The 19,859-nt window shown below is 48.0% G+C and overlaps 3 protein-coding genes across 3 annotated transcripts; 1 reads left to right on the top strand and 2 right to left on the bottom strand.

Annotated features, from left to right (window-relative positions):
• Positions 1-9,505: 9,505 nt before the first annotated feature.
• LOC143784868 (histone H2A type 1) lies at positions 9,506-10,347 on the top strand. The gene has a single exon (XM_077273498.1). It carries the CDS (start codon positions 9,517-9,519, stop codon positions 9,907-9,909), a length of 393 nt encoding a protein of 130 aa, XP_077129613.1. The 5' UTR covers positions 9,506-9,516; the 3' UTR covers positions 9,910-10,347.
• A 958-nt stretch (positions 10,348-11,305) lies between these two features.
• Positions 11,306-11,617, bottom strand: LOC143785719 (histone H4). The gene has a single exon (XM_077274802.1). The coding sequence runs from the start codon at positions 11,615-11,617 to the stop codon at positions 11,306-11,308; it is 312 nt and encodes a 103-aa protein (XP_077130917.1).
• Positions 11,618-14,608: 2,991 nt separating this feature from the next.
• LOC143784867 (histone H2A type 1) lies at positions 14,609-15,069 on the bottom strand. The gene has a single exon (XM_077273497.1). It carries the CDS (start codon positions 15,053-15,055, stop codon positions 14,663-14,665), a length of 393 nt encoding a protein of 130 aa, XP_077129612.1. The 5' UTR covers positions 15,056-15,069; the 3' UTR covers positions 14,609-14,662.
• Positions 15,070-19,859: the final 4,790 nt, after the last annotated feature.

Below are 19,859 nucleotides of genomic sequence, written 5' to 3'. Positions count from 1 at the left end.
GCCGAGTCTTTTCTCTATGATTCTGTATGAGACTCTTCTGGGGATGGAGCTGCTCGGGGACTTGATACATACAGCGCTCCCCGATCTGCTCTAATAAATGAATTCATTTGACGCTGCGTGTCAAACAACGATATCGCTATCCAGGACGCTGCAACGTCACGGATCGTTGTCGTTCTCGTTGTAAAGTCGTTTCGTGTGAAGGTACCTTAAGACCGGAGCTTGAGCCGGCAGCCACCTCCTGTGCTCGGTGAAACCAATCACATCCCGCTCCCTCCCCGCAGCTGGTCTTATAGGGAACAACTACTGCGCTACTAACCCGGGAACCAGACACCTGTGTGCTAGAAAGGCCGCAGATCAGTGAGGAGCAGGACGCCAAATACCGCGCACGATCTACATCTCACTAGGACACATCTCCAGATGAGGACGGAACAAAACCTAACGAGGCAGCGGAGAAGCAGCTCTTCTAGTGAGGGTGTGGGGGTGGCTCTTAGAAGAGCCTTTGGGGTGAGGAGCAGAGGAAGGAGCCGATCACTTGGCGCTGGTGTACTTGGTGACGGCCTTGGTGCCCTCGGACACGGCGTGCTTGGCCAGCTCTCCGGGCAGCAGCAGGCGCACGGCGGTCTGGATCTCCCGGGAGGTGATGGTGGAGCGCTTGTTGTAGTGAGCCAGGCGGGAGGCTTCCCCTGCGATGCGCTCGAAGATGTCGTTGACGAAGGAGTTCATGATGCCCATGGCCTTGGAGGAGATGCCGGTGTCGGGGTGGACCTGCTTCAGCACCTTGTACACGTAGATGGCGTAGCTCTCCTTCCTGCTCTTCCTCCGCTTCTTGCCGTCCTTCTTCTGGGTCTTGGTCACGGCTTTTTTGGAGCCTTTCTTGGGCGCTGGGGCAGATTTGGGATCAGCCATAATGAAAGCAAATAGTTCTTGTCACAAGTGAGAGGAAAATGATCCTGACTCTCCCAGAGCAGCAGCATTTATAGCCAGTCCATGCAAATGAGCACTGATGACAGATCGCTGTGCTATTGGGTGAGAAAATCAGGTGATCAACATCAGAAGCTCCGCCCTCTGAAGTTCATTGGTTATTCCATAAATAAATCTCCCCTCCATCAGACTGTGCTGTAAATCCCCATATACTGCTGCGTACCCCCGTATGGTGCGATGTATGCCCATATAGCAATGTATACCATCATATAGTGCGATGTATGCCCATATAGCAATGTATACCCTCATATAGTGCTTTACAACTCCATATTGCACTGTATAAACTCCAGACGGTGCTGTATACCTTACACATAATGCTGTGTATCGCATGTAGCACTGTAACCCCCGTCCATATGTGCTATATACTCCCCTTATAGTGCTACACACACCATGTTGCACTGCATACCCTCAATAGAGCGCTGGAAACCCCCATGTCTCGTTTTTACCCATGCATAGTGATGTATGCCCCCCTATAGTGCTGCATTCTTCCATATAGGAGCTTTTACCTTGGTAGATCCTGTGATCAACCTGATAACTTTGCTGCCGGTTGTGACTTTATTGCTCTCGGTCGGTGCGATTCTCTCACTGATGTTCTCACTGTCGCAAGTGATCGGAGGACGCCACCTATTGCAAGCGGCAGAGGAGCAGTGATCGGATCTCGGCCTCTCCCCTGTGCTCCTCACCCGGATCTCTCTCAGCTGACCAGATTGTCTGTGCAGAGCCCAGGACTGATCGCTGCGACATTTCCCCAACTAGAAACAACTGGTGAGCACCGGCAGTAACGGAGCGGGAATGTCCGAAGCAACAAATCACCTGCGAGTAGGATGGGGCCACCGATCAGTCCGTGTACCGGCTCCCCGCTATGTCCAGCGCCGCTTCTGCGGATACTGCGCCACTAATCAGGGACTCCAGGGGGTGATCACTATACAAGAGCGGATCGTCCGACCCGACACCGGGCGTCGTGCTGCCTCCCCCTTTGGTGAGTATGACACTATCGGCAGTGACTTTAGCAAGAATCGCTGATGTGAAAGTCGCCTTTTGCAGCAGATCTTGCAGTTTTTCTGCATCTGCCGCGTAACGGGTCACTCACTACAGCAACATTGCGTTCGGCCTCATTCATTCACTATGGGATTTGCCAGAAGGGTAACACAGGCGACGGCCTCCGCTGACTGCCCCCTCCCTGACCTGTGATATCACTGTACCCCGTATGTGCAGAGTATTGGGGGGGGGGGGGGGGGGGTTGTGTTCCACATCAATAGATGATCCACATCGGGGGCTGATTGCAATCACCTGCCTGATATCGTGTCTTACCCCGTGTGAAGCTGTGACCGCTGCGGCCTGTAATGGAGGGAAGAGCTCTGATAAGGCGACAGCTTCACAGTGCGACTCTCCGCGGAGGAAACTGTGAAATATTAACGGATTTATGTGACCCCCACTATTGTGCAAAAGGGGAATATCGGGAGAAAGGCGGAGACGCAAAATCCAGCGTCTACACAGAGCACAGCTGTATATAGTATATATAGTGCAACACATCACATCTGCACAGCCCAGATCCGCAGTGTAATAAGTGTCACTGATAACACAGGCCAACAAAAAACAACTTTTTTTATGTTTCTTTGATGAAAATAGGCAAATATTACTAATTTTGGGTCGAGAAACTCAAATATACCCACAGAATTGTTTAATTAGCTCTCGTTTTTTAGATACACGCCATGGAAGTATGTGCTGTAGGTAGCGATAAGAATTCATTACAAGAGTATAAATTGCACAGTACAGTACACATATTTAGTATCGCCGCGTCCGTAACGACCCAACCTATAAAACTGTCCCACTAGTTAACCCCTTCAGTAAACACCGTAAGAAAAAAAACAAAAAAACGAGGCAAAAAACAACGCTTTATTACCATACCGCCGAACAAAAAGTGGAATAACACGCGATCAAAAAGATGGATATAAATAACCATGGTACCGCTGAAAACGTCATCTTGTCCCGCAAAAAACGAGCCGCCATACAGCATCATCAGCAAAAAAATAAAAAAGTTATAGTCCTCAGAATAAAGCGATGCCAAAATAATTATTTTTTCTATAAAATAGTTTTTATCGTATAAAAGCGCCAAAACATTAAAAAATGATATAAATGAGGTATCGCTGTAATCGTACTGACCCGACGAATAAAACTGCTTTATCAATTTTACCAAACGCAGAACGGTATAAAGAAATTCATGAATAGCTGGTTTTTGGTTATTCTGCCTCACAAAAATCGGAATAAAAAGTGATAAAAAATGGTCACGTGTCCGAAAATGTTACCAATAAAAACGTCAACTCGTCCCGCAAAAAACAAGACCTCACATGACTCTGTGGACCAAAATGTGGAAAAATGATAGGTCTCAAAATGCAACGTATATAAGTGCCACGTATTTAAGTGCCACGTATAAGCAAAGTAATGATGGTAAGCAGTCTTCACAAGTGGAGTAATTGGTCTTCTTTGGTTGGCAAATGTCACATAACCACACACGTAACAAAAATTGTTAACAATATTTGCACATTTACGAGGCATTTTCAAAGTGTAAATTCTCTCCACAAAATTACTGCAACAAGAGAAAGAGACTTCAATTAGTACAAACTATGCAGACACAATGAATAAAATGGCTGACATTGGTTCAACAGGTCTGTAATCAGGTTTACCAATACACATTTGTTGAAAATTCAAAATTTCCCTATTTTCCTGCATAATAATCTTAAATGACCTGTATCTCAGCAACAAGAGCTAATAATGATTTTTAAGTAACATATTCGTTTTTAGGATGCTAAAATTATTACAAACCAGCTATTTTCATTTCAGAAACATTTTCACTGTTGGCCAGTGTAATAGAGGAGAGTGTACAGTATATACAGCAGTGTACAGTATATAGAGTAGTATGTACAGTATATAGAGCAGTGTATGCAGTATATAGAGCAGAGTGTACAGTATATAGAGCAGTGTACAGTATATACAGCAGTGTGTACAATATATAGAGCTGAGTATATAGAGACGTTTATACATTATATAGAGCAGTATGTACAGTATATAGGGCTGAAAGTACAGTATATACAGCAGTGTGTACAGTATATAGAGCAGTGTACACATTATATAGAGCAGTATGTACAGTATGTACAGTATATACAGCAGTGTGTACAGTATATAGAGCAGTGTGTACAGTATAGAGCAGTCTCTCCTCTCTTTCTCTCTCCTTCTCTTCTCCTTTCTCTATCTCTCTTTATCTTTCTTTCCCTCTCTCTATTTCTGTCTCCTCTTTCATTCTTTCTCCTTTCTCTCTTCTCTCTCTCTTTCTTTCTCTCTCTTTCGCTCTATTTCTCTCTTTACCTCTCTTTCTCTGTCTCTCTTTCCCTCTATTTCTCTCTGTCTTTCTCTCTCTCTCTCTCTCTCTCTCTCTCTCTCTCTCTCTCTCTCTCAGGGAGAGATGATCAATCCTTCATGTCAGCACCTCTCCAGAATGAGGCTGATGTACTAGTTTTTCTAGGCACCGCCATCTGCACTTGGGGTGCTGCTGTAATCCCTTTCATCATCCTCGTTTTTCTCTTTCTCTCTCCTCTCTTTTAATCTTTCTCTCTCCTTTCTCTCTTTCTATCTATCTCTATCTCTCTTACTTTCTTCATTTCTTTCTCTCTCACTCTTTCTTCTCTCTCTTTCTCTCTTTATTTTTCTCTCTCTCCTTGTCTCTTTCTTTATCTCGTTCTCTCTCTTTCTTTCTCTCTCTTTCTATTTCTCTCTCTCAGAGAGAGATGATCAATCCTTCATGTCAGCACCTCTCCAGAATGAGGCTGGTGTACTAGATTTTCTAGGCACTGCCATCTGCGCTCGGTGCTGCTGTAATCCCTTTCATCATTATAGTTTTTCCTCTGCACGTTTCCACATCCAGCCAAGTGATCGCTGGGTCCATTATACCCATCAGCATTGGCGATACTTCAATATGTTGCAAAGGAGAAGACAGAAGTGGTGATAACCCGCCTCTGTCTTCCCTAAAGTGTCTCCGCTGTGGTGCGGGATGATATGCTATGGAAATTTAATAATCATTAATTGTGTCCTCCCAACAGGATCTGGTGCCCCATCTAATGGACATTCTATGTCATGGCACGGAAGGTTTCCCCAGGAGGGCGGTGGTGAAGGTGTTTACTAATTGGCTATGGAACGGTCACATGCAAAAACTCCAAGACTCGGACACCGTGCTGTCCCAGATTCAGGAGACGACGTGCAGGGAATTTGATTGGGAGGTGAAGGTGAACGCAATGGACCTGGCAGATTCCTATATGTCCCAAACATTGGAGATGGGGCCATCCCTAACGTGCCCTTACACTATAGGGCTGCCATCTAGCAGAAGCTCAGGTTCCATCTCAGACGCTCTGGTTAAATGTGAACGAGTCGGGCTTTTCCAGGCCTTATTGACTTGTCTTTGTGACTCTGAACGGCCAGTGGCATTAAAGGCTTGTGAAATCCTTCTCGCTGTGAAGTCCAAACTGTGCAGTGGGGACCCCGATTCCTCCGTACAGCATGGAAGAGACTGGCTGGAGCACACGATGAAAGAGAAGCAAATAGCAGGTGGGGAAGGTGCTGGGGACCGGCAGGAGCGCCCACCAGAATGGGCCACTGGGGTCATAAAGAAGATGGATTTGGATAACCAAAGCCACCTTATGGGTGGGGAGAAATGCACGATGCAGATTGCTACTGATGGGAAGTTTAAGGGACATTTTTGCTGCAAAAATAATGCCTTTTGTGCTGTAATTTGCAGTGAATCCCACCTGTTTTTTTCCTACAGTGCCCTACTGGGACCCAGAAGCCATCCTACAGCTACTCAGTAACAAACCTGCAGCATTTAATGGGGGCACTGCCTTAACATCTAAGGGCTACTACTCACTTGCAAGCAACTCGGATGAGTCTCGCATGTTTAAAACCCGGCTCTGCACCCGGCACTCAGATCGGAGCATGCGGCCGCATAGGAATAGATGCAGCCGCACGCTCCGCTCCTCTGTGCGGGGTGCAGTGCCGGGGTATTGCCGGTGAGTAAGGAGCCCTAAGAAGGAAGTTCTGCTTATAAGAAAGTAAATGCCTCTGGCACTATAGAGGCCGATGTAGTAGGGATTATTTTTCTATTTTGGGTTGCTGCCAGTACACTTTTCACATGACTAACAATTAAAAGAAACAAACAAAAAAAAACAAAAAAAAAACGGGCGCATTCCTGTAATTTTGCATTAGGACTGGAGTCATTTAGTTAATAAATGTTTGGAGAAACAAAGTGAGAATCATGAACTTCAATTAATACAAGAGGACTATGAGACCACAAAGAATCAGGACGATCCATGGAGCAAGAGCTGGAATGAAAAGCCACTGAGCGCAGGGCGATTTGTCAAATACACACATAGAGTTTTATACAACAAACAAAGAAAAGAGGGACGGTAAAAATAAATTTTAATAGGGTAAGAAAAAGGGATCAAAGTTGAGGAAAGTGTAGGATAAGACACAGATCCAAGCAGGTTGGAGAAAGACAAGCGTACTGTTAGAATACTAACCGCGTAACAGGAGAAAAGTAATATGATAGCTTTAATTGAATGACCTTAATAAGGGAAAATAAAAACATGTTAGTAAAACTCAACCTACAAGATAAGAGCTCTCAACTATATCTTGACTAAATGTTTCCCTACCGGGGTCTTGATAGACAAAACCATCCAAGAGGGGAAAATCCGGTAGAATAACTTAAAATGGATCTTGATAAAAAGTACATTCGTAATTCAGTAATATTGAGGGTCATTTCTGATCTTTTTTCCCCGTTTCCATATGTAACTTCCACAGAGGATGGTGGCTCATATCTGTATGTGTGAGGGGGCCATGCATACTGCTGTGATGCCCTTACCGGACACTTACTGCACTATACCGCAAACCGCTACATCGCAGTATGTCGCACTATATGGGGGTAGAAAGGACTATTCGTAAAGATACATTACTATATAGAGGTAATTATTTCTACATGGAAGGTTTACTGCTGTGTGTGGGGATTTCTGCATTACAGGGGGCATACAGCGGTATACAGATGTGCACTGCATTGTTATATGGAGGTATACAGAATTACAGGGGTTTCCAGCACCATCTGGAGATATCACTGCACTATATGGAGTCTCCCCGAGGTGTCTGCTCTCACCGCCCGGGGCTCTGCGTCTGGTGACGGGAAATAGCAGGTGAAGCAACGGAGGGAATTAATGGTGACGAGGGAGATGGTGAGAAAACCTTGTCCGGAATAATCTGGGCATTTCTCGGTGAGTTGCTCTGTGTTCTGGGACTTCTTATTTAACCCCTTGCTGCACAGATCTCGGCATTCTGGGGTCTCGTTTATTAGTTAATTATTCTCTTGTTTATCAAATAACAGGAGACATTTGTGGTCGGTGGAGTTGATCTAGGGAAATGACGTCATTACATTACAGTGGAAGTGACGTCATTACATTTAGAAGCTGCGGGGAAATTCAACCCCCCCCTAACAGTCCTGTGTTCAGCCAATCAGCAGAGGGAGGAGCTAATGTTGCCAATGGTAACACGCTTACAGTTCCCGCTTTTTCCAGTCCTTTGTCTTCATATAACACGTGGTCCCAGGACCGACATCGGGGAATCTGCTTGTGTTGAGCGATCATTGGTCTCTTACATCCCACACAGGAATCTGCAGATTTCCAGGTTAGCGGCGCAGTATCCGCCCCGGTTTCCTCTCATGGCTATAGAGAATGATTCCGTGTTCTCCACATGCTGTGATGTGCCCGTGTGTCTGACCTGGAGACGATCAGATCTCCCCTTTCCCGTCACAATCAGTATTGTGGAGACGATATACTGGTCAGGGACGTATCCTACAAGAGACATTTCAGGGAAGACCAATTCTGCTCTCCCAGCAGATCCCACCATGTCTCCCCATTACAGATCCGTCCTACGGCTACAGGCAGGAGGTCTGTGATGGGGAATGGACGATCATGTGTAGGAGATTGCTGAGAGTTCCCTGCTCAGAACATTACACTGTGGTGTCAGGATCTCACAGGTCAGGCAGTTACATTATCGGCCGTCACATCCTCCTCACAGGATTCCTGCTCAGTTACTGATCGTCCTTCTGTTCTATCACTTTTCCTCCCCCGCTTCATCCAGTGTCAGGACAGGCGGCTCTCGGGCAATATATCCACATGTAGAAGCTCCGAGAATGAGGAGGGGAACAGCGAATCATAGGATACATATCCCAATATAATCGCAGGATAAGATCCTCTAGCACCAGATGTAATCATGTATAACGGATGTCACAGATCTCACAGGGTTAATATGACAGGACTAGATAAAATCACTGCAGTGCAGAGAGCTCCGATCACAGGTCTGACTGTAAGATGCCCAAGTCCTGGTGACTCCCATCCTGGCACAAATGCTGTTTCTTATATTGATCTACAAAATAAATATAACACGATTTCCAGGGATATGGGCTGTGCCGTAATATTTCCCTGATCAGATCCGTGTGAGATGAACAGGGCAACGAATATTCACAGGGAATGTGGCTGTATGAGGCAGCTGGATAGATGGACGGCCTGTGTACCGGGTACGGAGACTCCTGTGTGATGACCACGTCCTGGACACTAATGTTTGGATGGATGGCGCCTCTGAGGACTATTATAACCTCACCAGGATAATAATGGCCACCGATCCCGGTGTTTGGGGGCAGACAGCTGGGAAGGCAGGACCCGGTATTATCAGTGGGGCAGAGCTGCCCCCACCGGTATCCACAGCGACCGCCGCTACCAGCAGAGGGGCCGGTAATAATCCGACGGACAAAGAACAGAGATTGAGCGGGAAATTCAAAACAAGCAACGGATCTGTGATCAGCCAATGAGCGAGAGACATCCGCAGGCGCCGACCAATCCCAGATACAGGAATATCCGCCTCCATTTAACTCCTCAGTGGCCGTGTGTGTGCTGCTCCCCACTACACACTTGCTTTACAGAAGCGGCGACTTCCCCCACCCCAGACCCGGCAGCGTCACATCAGGCTCCTGGTAGAACATAAGAGACTTGTTTTACGGGCAGTGATAGGATCAGCGCGGACACCGCAGGGAATCTGCTCCTGTATAGATGGAGCGGAGTAAGAAGCCCTGACAGGGATTAACCCCTCTCCCGCCAGCCTGTCAGTGCAATTCATGACTGATAGAAGACACAATTCTAACGAGTGCAAATTACAAATCAACAGAATATTTCTGCATTTTCTTCTGCTCCAAGACAAATATCTGTTTTCACCCCTTATCTATTCTGCTCAAAGCAAACGTTTTCTATTGTGTGAGAAACTCATTTGAGCAATGGAGCGGTAATAAGCTCCGCCCTCTGCAGCTCATTGGTGGTTCTCCAAGTCTCTTCTCCATTGGCAGCTTCAGATTCATCCAACGACAGGAGAGGAGGGCGGGGCAGCAGACTATATAAGGCGACACAACACGGTCTCTTCTACATTCGATTTTCTCTTTTTACAGTTCTCGCCATCATGTCTGGACGCGGCAAACAAGGAGGAAAGGTTCGTGCTAAAGCCAAGACCCGCTCATCCCGGGCAGGACTGCAGTTCCCAGTCGGCCGTGTGCACAGGCTTCTTCGCAAGGGCAACTACGCCGAGAGAGTCGGCGCCGGCGCTCCGGTCTATCTGGCCGCTGTGCTGGAGTATCTGACCGCCGAGATCCTGGAATTGGCCGGCAATGCTGCCCGGGACAACAAGAAGACCCGCATCATCCCCCGTCACCTGCAGCTGGCTGTGCGCAATGACGAGGAGCTGAACAGGCTGCTGGGTGGGGTGACCATTGCCCAGGGGGGCGTCCTGCCCAACATCCAGGCCGTGCTGCTGCCCAAAAAGACCGAGAGCAGCAAGGCGAGCAAGAGCAAGTGAGTGCCGCTTCTCCACGTCTGTCCACACACCCAAAGGCTCTTTTAAGAGCCCCCACATCCTCTTCCTGAGAGCTGTAATCGGCCGATGGTCCACACTAGCGTCTGCTAACACATGTGCCCCCGCGGTATCTGGAATTAGATACAACTATATACACGATCTGTGCTGCGGTCAGCAGAGGCCTGATGTCCATCCTGCCACATGTCTCCTGGTGATACCGCAGCGGCTGCTATTACCGCAGTATTCTATAATAAATGGTCCAGAGTGTGCGGCTAATACAGTAGATGACGGGAAACTCTCCCACCAGCATTAGTGGGGAAGCCGGGTTATCATGTAACCTTCAGTGCGGCTGCTAGTAAGTTATGTCCTAACATTCCCAAACAGATGGAACTTCTAGCAGACTGCCTCTTGTTTTGGTTCTCGGTTCTCCGAGTAATGGATGCCGGGGGTTAGTCACTGTCGGCGCAGTATAGGCATCTTCTGCAATAATCTGCATGTGCAGGTTCAGCAGGAGGCTCCTCTTTCAGTCATTTAATAAATTAAATCAACTGACATGTACCCGAAACATGCGGCCTCAGCACCGGAGCCGCTTATAGTTTGCGGACACGACCTATTCTATTACATATTGGTGTATATATGGGATCTATGTTTATCTCAGTGGCCGCCATCCATACCAGAGTCTAGTGATCAGGACGCGGTCACATAGGAGTCTACACTCCGAGGCCATTCATCAATCCAGCCGCTTTCACTATTCGCAGCCCTCCTACAACCCACACGGATCTGAGCAGGAAGATACAAGGTGTCAGAATCTCCTTTTACTCAACACCAGGACTTGGATGTCTGCTCCGTAGTATCAGCAGAATACGGTAGAGCTGTGCACAAATTACTATGAACGGCCCAGTGCGGATATATCCCTGTTCTCGATCATTAGAACAGCATCAACCAGCTTCAGAAGGAACAGACAGAACGTCTTAAAATGTACAGCGTATAAAGATGGTGTCCACGAACAGCCCCACCAGATTGGCCTCCTGCAGGGCCATCACGGCCGAGCTTATATTCTATACAGATTCCCTGCGGTGTCAGCGCTGATTATTACCTGCCCCTCTTCCCACATATTGGTAGCAGGATCTTCACTAATCGGGTCGTTTCCGCACCTTAGTCAACGATCACACGTTCAGTATTCGGTCAGTATTTCACATCATTATTTATAAGCCAAAACCAGGAGTGGGTGACGTGCTTCTATTATACTTTTCCTCTGATTGCTCCACTCCTGGTTTTGACTTACAAATACTGATAGTGTGAACGTCTCGGCAGCAGGAATAGGAAATTGCAGCCTTTCAAGAAGATGTGGGTGGCTCTGAAAAGAGCCTTTGGGTTGTCAGGACAGAAGAGAACACAATTAACCTCCGAAGCCGTAGAGAGTGCGGCCCTGGCGCTTGAGCGCGTACACCACGTCCATGGCGGTGACGGTCTTCCTCTTGGCGTGCTCGGTGTAGGTGACGGCGTCACGGATCACGTTCTCCAGGAAGACTTTCAGGACACCGCGAGTCTCCTCATAGATGAGGCCGGAGATGCGCTTGACGCCTCCTCTGCGAGCTAGACGGCGGATGGCAGGCTTGGTGATGCCCTGGATGTTATCACGGAGCACCTTCCTGTGCCGCTTGGCGCCGCCCTTCCCGAGACCTTTTCCTCCTTTGCCGCGACCAGACATCTTCTACAGTGAACAAAAACTGATTCCTGAGCCGCACGGACTCCTTCTTTATATGGAGGAGGAATGGACCAGAGAGAGAACTGCAGAGATGACGCGCTTCCAGGGCGAGATGTCTAGTACTAAATTAGCAGTAAAGCTCCTCCCTTTCGTCTCTGATTGGTTGAGCACAGAACGGTTGGCGATTTTGAATTTCCCGCTTATTGTCCTCTTCTTTTCCCACCTCTCTATTCTTCTCATCTCGGCGCCGCTGCTAGATCTGTTGGTTATTTAGATTTTTCCTTTCATTGTAGTTTGTCAAAAGTTAGAAAATAGAATTAAAAAAAATGTATTTTAGGGACAATGATCTACAGATTTACAGAGGAAGAAGTTACATAATGACATTTAGAAGCTGCGGAGACGACGATGAGCGGGAAATTCAAATTCCCTAACAGTTCTGTGCTCAGCCAATCAGCAGAGGGAGGGGAGGGGCTAATGTTGGTTACAATGTGGCAGTTCCCGCTCAGTGGCTTCTTCTGTTCTGTGTCTTCATATAACGCGTGGTCCCAGGATGCTAAACTCAAATGCTCTCCGTGGGGAGAGAGCTTAGATCTGTCCTCCACACCTGCCTGTACCACAAAGGCTCTTTTCAGAGCCACCAAATCCTCCCACAAATGAGCCGAGTCCTGAACGGTCCCTTTTCTGCGCGTATTCTCCATATACGGAGCGCGGTCGCAACCGGTAATAGACGGCGGCTGCTGTTTCCGATATTGTAGGTGATCCGCGATATTCCAGTGACCGCTCCGCCCCTTCTCTATTCTCACCTAGTCCAAGTGTGCGACATCTATTACATAACTGACGTTTTATAAGGACAGGGTAAAGTGTGTACAGAGCACAGCCCGGGTCTGTGGCGGTGGAGGCGCGGTTTCTGTACAGCAGGGGTAAATGGGGTCCTAGTGCCGCCTCTGCAGTCTTGCGGCTTTAGGTTGTTCTCTTGTTCTGATCGGAGATCTCTGCGTTTAGTTTCTATTAATAACCTCATTTGTCCCCCAGATCGGTGATGGCGCCTTTATGTGAATCTATTCTGCTTGACACTGATCGGAGCAGATCCCTCCCCCCATCGCTACAGATCACATTTGTGGTGGGTGGTTATATAATTATCGTGTATTTCAGTTTTCCCATCTTCTCTGTAGCTGGAGCCGCCGGGGGTCTGGTTACATGCAGCTCCCTGCTCTGCAGTGACAGGTAATGGCCGCCAGTCCGGCACCACAGTGACTTTTCTGGGGTGGCTGGGGGCAGATGTTTTTAGCCAGGGGGGGCCAATAACCATGGACCCTCTCCTGGCTATTAATATCTGCCCTCAGTCACTGGCTTTACCATTCTGGCGGAGAAAATTGCGCGGGAGCCCACGCCAATTTTTTCCGCCATTTAACCCTTTATTTCAGCAGCTACAGCGCTGAAATTTTGCACATACACACTACTAACATTAGTAATGTGGAATATGCAAAAAAAAAGGGGATATGAGATGGTTTACTGTATGTAAACCATGTCTCATATCCTGTCGGGTTTGTGCAGGAGAAATTAAAAGCCGGCAATTGAATTACCGACTTTTCACTAACACCGCTGCGTATTTCTCGCAAGTCACACTGCTGGTCAGTGTGGAATCCGTATTTTTCACGCCCCCATAGACTTTCATTGGCGATTTTTTTGCGCAGTACGCTGACAAACGCAGCATGCTGCGATTTTGTACGGCCGTAGAAAGCCGTATAATACTGAACCGTAATATACGGCTAATAGGAGCAGCCCCATTGAGAATAATTGTGCCGTATGTTATGCGAGTTTTACGGACGTAGTTTCTGCGCTCTTGCGTCCGTAAAACTCGCCAGTGTGACGCCGGCCTAAGGGCTCATTTCCACATGCGAGTCACACGTCCGTATCTCGCATGTGGAAACCAAGCTCTGGCGCCGGCACTTTGGAGCAGAGCGTGCAGCTCCATGTGTTCCTATGCGGCCGCACGCTCCGCTCACAAGTGCCGGCTCCACAGCTTGGTTTCCACATGCGAGATACGGACGTGTGACTCGCATGTGGAAATGAGCCCTAAGACGTTCTGTCTGTTCCTTCTGAAGCTGGTTGATGCGGTTCTAATGATCGAGAACAGGGATATATCCGCACTGGGCCGTTCATAGTAATTTGTGCACAGTTCTACCGTATTCTGCTGATACTACGGAGCAGACATCCAAGTCCTGGTGTTGAGTAAAAGGAGATTCTGACACCTTGTATCTTCCTGCTCAGATCCGTGTGGGTTGTAGGAGGGCTGCGAATAGTGAAAGCGGCTGGATTGATGAATGGCCTCGGAGTGTAGACTCCTATGTGACCGCGTCCTGATCACTAGACTCTGGTATGGATGACGGCCACTGAGATAAACATAGATCCCATATATACACCAATATGTAATAGAATAGGTCGTGTCCGCAAACTATAAGCGGCTCCGGTGCTGAGGCCGCATGTTTCGGGCACATGTCAGTTGATTTAATTTATTAAATGACTGAAAGAGGAGCCTCCTGCTGAACCTACACATGCAGATTATTGCAGAAGATGCCTATACTGCGCCGACAGTGACTAACCCCCGGCATCCATTACTCGGAGAACCGAGAACCAAAACAAGAGGCAGTCTGCTAGAAGTTCCATCTGTTTGGGAATGTTAGGACATAACTTACTAGCAGCCGCACTGAAGGTTACAGGATAACCCGGCTTCCCCACTAATGCTGGTGGGAGAGTTTCCCGTCATCTACTGTATTAGCCGCACACTCTGGACCATTTATTATAGAATACTGCGGTAATAGCAGCCGCTGCGGTATCACCAGGAGACATGTGGCAGGATGGACATCAGGCCTCTGCTGACCGCAGCACAGATCGTGTATATAGTTGTATCTAATTCCAGATACCGCGGGGGCACATGTGTTAGCAGACGCTAGTGTGGACCATCGGCCGATTACAGCTCTCAGGAAGAGGATGTGGGGGCTCTTAAAAGAGCCTTTGGGTGTGTGGACAGACGTGGAGAAGCGGCACTCACTTGCTCTTGCTCGCCTTGCTGCTCTCGGTCTTTTTGGGCAGCAGCACGGCCTGGATGTTGGGCAGGACGCCCCCCTGGGCAATGGTCACCCCACCCAGCAGCCTGTTCAGCTCCTCGTCATTGCGCACCGCCAGCTGCAGGTGACGGGGGATGATGCGGGTCTTCTTGTTGTCCCGGGCAGCATTGCCGGCCAATTCCAGGATCTCGGCGGTCAGATACTCCAGCACAGCGGCCAGATAGACCGGAGCGCCGGCGCCGACTCTCTCAGCGTAATTGCCCTTGCGAAGAAGCCTGTGCACACGGCCGACTGGGAACTGCAGTCCTGCCCGGGATGAGCGGGTCTTGGCTTTAGCGCGAACCTTTCCTCCTTGTTTGCCGCGTCCAGACATGATGGCGAGAACTGTAAAAAGAGAAAATCGAATGTAGAAGAGACCGTGTTGTGTCGCCTTATATAGTCTGCTGCCCCGCCCTCCTCTCCTGTCGTTGGATGAATCTGAAGCTGCCAACGGAGAAGAGACTTGGAGAACCACCAATGAGCTGCAGAGGGCGGAGCTTATTACCGCTCCATTGCTCAAATGAGTTTCTCACACAATAGAAAACGTTTGCTTTGAGCAGAATAGATAAGGGGTGAAAACAGATATTTGTCTTGGAGCAGAAGAAAATGCAGAAATATTCTGTTGATTTGTAATTTGCACTCGTTAGAATTGTGTCTTCTATCAGTCATGAATTGCACTGACAGGCTGGCGGGAGAGGGGTTAATCCCTGTCAGGGCTTCTTACTCCGCTCCATCTATACAGGAGCAGATTCCCTGCGGTGTCCGCGCTGATCCTATCACTGCCCGTAAAACAAGTCTCTTATGTTCTACCAGGAGCCTGATGTGACGCTGCCGGGTCTGGGGTGGGGGAAGTTGCCGCTTCTGTAAAGCAAGTGTGTAGTGGGGAGCAGCACACACACGGCCACTGAGGAGTTAAATGGAGGCGGATATTCCTGTATCTGGGATTGGTCGGCGCCTGCGGATGTCTCTCGCTCATTGGCTGATCACAGATCCGTTGCTTGTTTTGAATTTCCCGCTCAATCTCTGTTCTTTGTCCGTCGGATTATTACCGGCCCCTCTGCTGGTAGCGGCGGTCGCTGTGGATACCGGTGGGGGCAGCTCTGCCCCACTGATAATACCGGGTCCTGCCCTCCCAGCTGTCTGCCCCCAAACACCGGGATCGGTGGCCATTATTATCCTGGTGAGGTTATAATAGTCTTCAGAGGCGCCATCCAACCGAAACATTAGTGTCCAGGACGTGGTCATCACACAGGAGTCTCCGTACCCGGTACACAGGGCGTCCATCTATCCAGCTGCCTCATACAGCCACATTCCCTGTGAATATTCGTTGCCCTATTCATCCCACACGGATCTGATCAGGGAAATATTACGGCACAGCCCATATCCCTGGAAATCGTGTTATATTTATTTTGTAGATCAATATAAGAAACCGCATTTGTGCCATGATGGGAGTCACCAGGACTTGGGCATCTTACAGTCGGACTTGTGATCGGAGCTCTCTGCACTGCAGTGATTTTATCTAGTCCTGTCATATTAACCCTGTGAGATCTGTGACATCCGTTATACATGATTACATCTGGTGCTAGAGGATCTTATCCTGCGATTATATTGGGATATTTATCCTATGATTCGCTGTTCCCCTCCTCATTCTCGGAGCTTCTACATGTGGATATATTGCCCGAGAGCCGCCTGTCTTGACACTGGATGAAGCGGGGGAGGAAAAGTGATAGAACAGAAGGACGATCAGTAACTGAGCAGGAATCCTGTGAGGAGGATGTGACGGCGATAATGTGACTGCCTGACCTGTGAGATCCTGACACCGCAGTGTAATGTTCTGAGCAGGGAACTCTCAGCAATCTCCTACACATGATCGTCCATTCCCCATCACAGACCTCCTGTAGCCTGTAGCCGTAGGACGGATCTGTAATGGGGAGACATGGTGGGATCTGCTGGGAGAGCAGAATTGGTCTTCCCTGAAATGTCTCTTGTAGGACACGTCCCTGACCAGTATATCGTCTCCACAATACTGATTGTGACGGGAAAGGGAAGATCTGATTGTCTCCGGGTCAGACACACGGGCACATCACAGCATGTGGAGAACACGGAATCATTCTCTATAGCCATGAGAGGAAACCGGGGCGGATACTGCGCCGCTAACCTGGAAATCTGCAGATTCCTGTGTGGGATGTAAGAGACCAATGATCGCTCAACACAAGCAGATTCCCCGATATCGGTCCTGGGACCACGTGTTATATGAAGACAAAGGACTGGAAAAAGCGGGAACTGTAAGCGTGTTACCATTGGCAACATTAGCTCCTCCCTCTGCTGATTGGCTGAACACAGGACTGTTAGGGGGGGGTTGAATTTCCCCGCAGCTTCTAAATGTAATGACGTCACTTCCACTGTAATGTAATGACGTCATTTCCCTAGATCAACTCCACCGACCACAAATGTCTCCTGTTATTTGATAAACAAGAGAATAATTAACTAATAAACGAGACCCCAGAATGCCGAGATCTGTGCAGCAAGGGGTTAAATAAGAAGTCCCAGAACACAGAGCAACTCACCGAGAAATGCCCAGATTATTCCGGACAAGGTTTTCTCACCATCTCCCTCGTCACCATTAATTCCCTCCGTTGCTTCACCTGCTATTTCCCGTCACCAGACGCAGAGCCCCGGGCGGTGAGAGCAGACACCTCGGGGAGACTCCATATAGTGCAGTGATATCTCCAGATGGTGCTGGAAACCCCTGTAATTCTGTATACCTCCATATAACAATGCAGTGCACATCTGTATACCGCTGTATGCCCCCTGTAATGCAGAAATCCCCACACACAGCAGTGAACCTTCCATGTAGAAATAATTACCTCTATATAGTAATGTATCTTTACGAATAGTCCTTTCTACCCCCATATAGTGCGACATACTGCGATGTAGCGGTTTGCGGTATAGTGCAGTAAGTGTCCGGTAAGGGCATCACAGCAGTATGCATGGCCCCCTCACACATACAGATATGAGCCACCATCCTCTGTGGAAGTTACATATGGAAACGGGGAAAAAAGATCAGAAATGACCCTCAATATTACTGAATTACGAATGTACTTTTTATCAAGATCCATTTTAAGTTATTCTACCGGATTTTCCCCTCTTGGATGTTTTTTTTGTCTATCAAGACCCCGGTAGGGAAACATTTAGTCAAGATATAGTTGAGAGCTCTTATCTTGTAGGTTGAGTTTTACTAACATGTTTTTATTTTCCCTTATTAAGGTCATTCAATTAAAGCTATCATATTACTTTTCTCCTGTTACGCGGTTAGTATTATAACAGTACGCTTGTCTTTCTCCAACCTGCTTGGATCTGTGTCTTATCCTACACTTTCCTCAACTTTGATCCCTTTTTCTTACCCTATTACAATTTATTTTTACCGTCCCTCTTTTCTTTGTTTGTTGTATAAAACTCTATGTGTGTATTTGACAAATCGCGCTGCGCTCAGTGGCTTTTCATTCCAGCTCTTGCTCCATGGATCGTCCTGATTCTTTGTGGTCTCATAGTCCTCTTGTATTAATTGAAGTTCATGATTCTCACTTTGTTTCTCCAAACATTTATTAACTAAATGACTCCAGTCCTAATGCAAAATTACAGGAATGCGCCCGTTTTTTTTTTGTTTGTTTCTTTTAATTGTTAGTCATGTGAAAAGTGTACTGGCAGCAACCCAAAATAGCAAAATAGAAAAAATAATCCCTACTACATCGGCCTCTATAGTGCCAGAGGCATTTACTTTCTTATAAGCAGAACTTCCTTCTTAGGGCTCCTTACTCACCGGCAATACCCCGGCACTGCACCCCGCACAGAGGAGCGGAGCGTGCGGCTGCATCTATTCCTATGCGGCCGCATGCTCCGATCTGAGTGCCGGGTGCAGAGCCGGGTTTTAAACATGCGAGACTCATCCGAGTTGCTTGCAAGTGAGTAGTAGCCCTTAGACGTTAAGGCAGTGCCCCCATTAAATGCTGCAGGTTGGTTACTGAGTAGCTGTAGGATGGCTTCTGGGTCCCAGTAGGGCACTGTAGGAAAAAACAGGTGGGATTCACTGCAAATTACAGCACAAAAGGCATTATTTTTGCAGCAAAAATGTCCCTTAAACTTCCCATCAGTAGCAATCTGCATCGTGCATTTCTCCCCACCCATAAGGTGGCTTTGGTTATCCAAATCCATCTTCTTTATGACCCCAGTGGCCCATTCTGGTGGGCGCTCCTGCCGGTCCCCAGCACCTTCCCCACCTGCTATTTGCTTCTCTTTCATCGTGTGCTCCAGCCAGTCTCTTCCATGCTGTACGGAGGGATCGGTGTCCCCACTGCACAGTTTGGACTTCACAGCGAGAAGGATTTCACAAGCCTTTAATGCCACTGGCCGTTCAGAGTCACAAAGACAAGTCAATAAGGCCTGGAAAAGCCCGACTCGTTCACAGGTAACCAGAGCGTCTGAGATGGAACCTGAGCTTCTGCTAGATGGCAGCCCTATAGTGTAAGGGCACGTTAGGGATGGCCCCATCTCCAATGTTTGGGACATATAGGAATCTGCCAAGTCCATTGCGTTCACCTTCACCTCCCAATCCAATTCCCTGCACGTCGTCTCCAGAATCTGGGACAGCACGGTGTCCGAGTCTTGGAGATTTGCATGTGACCGTTCCATAGCCAATTAGTAAACACTTTCACCACCGCCCTCCTGGGGAAACCTTCCGTGCCATGACATAGAATGTCCATTAGATGGGGCACCAGATCCTGTTGGGAGGACACAATTAATGATTATTAAATTTCCATAGCATATCATCCCGCACCACAGCGGAGACACTTTAGGGAAGACAGAGGCGGGTTATCACCACTTCTGTCTTCTCCTTTGCAACATATTGCAGTATCGCCAATGCTGATGGGTATAATGGACCCAGCGATCACTTGGCTGGATGTGGAAACGTGCAGAGGAAAAACTATAATGATGAAAGGGATTACAGCAGCACCGAGCGCAGATGGCAGTGCCTAGAAAATCTAGTACACCAGCCTCATTCTGGAGAGGTGCTGACATGAAGGATTGATCATCTCTCCCTGAGAGAGAGAGAGAGAGAGAGAGAGAGAGAGAGAGAGAGA

Source organism: Ranitomeya variabilis, chromosome 7, assembly GCF_051348905.1.
Source record: "Ranitomeya variabilis isolate aRanVar5 chromosome 7, aRanVar5.hap1, whole genome shotgun sequence".
Lineage (NCBI taxonomy): Eukaryota > Metazoa > Chordata > Amphibia > Anura > Dendrobatidae > Ranitomeya > Ranitomeya variabilis.
The sequence above is the reverse complement of the archived record's forward strand: the minus strand, read 5'-3'. Positions and strand labels throughout refer to the sequence as shown.

What these genes read in the sequence shown, in the direction of transcription:
- LOC143785719 (XM_077274802.1), bottom strand. Translation starts at nt 11,617, where the DNA reads ATGTCTGGTCGCGGCAAAGGAGGAAAAGGTCTCGGGAAGGGCGGCGCC.
- LOC143784867 (XM_077273497.1), bottom strand. Translation starts at nt 15,055, where the DNA reads ATGTCTGGACGCGGCAAACAAGGAGGAAAGGTTCGCGCTAAAGCCAAG.
- LOC143784868 (XM_077273498.1), top strand. Translation starts at nt 9,517, where the DNA reads ATGTCTGGACGCGGCAAACAAGGAGGAAAGGTTCGTGCTAAAGCCAAG.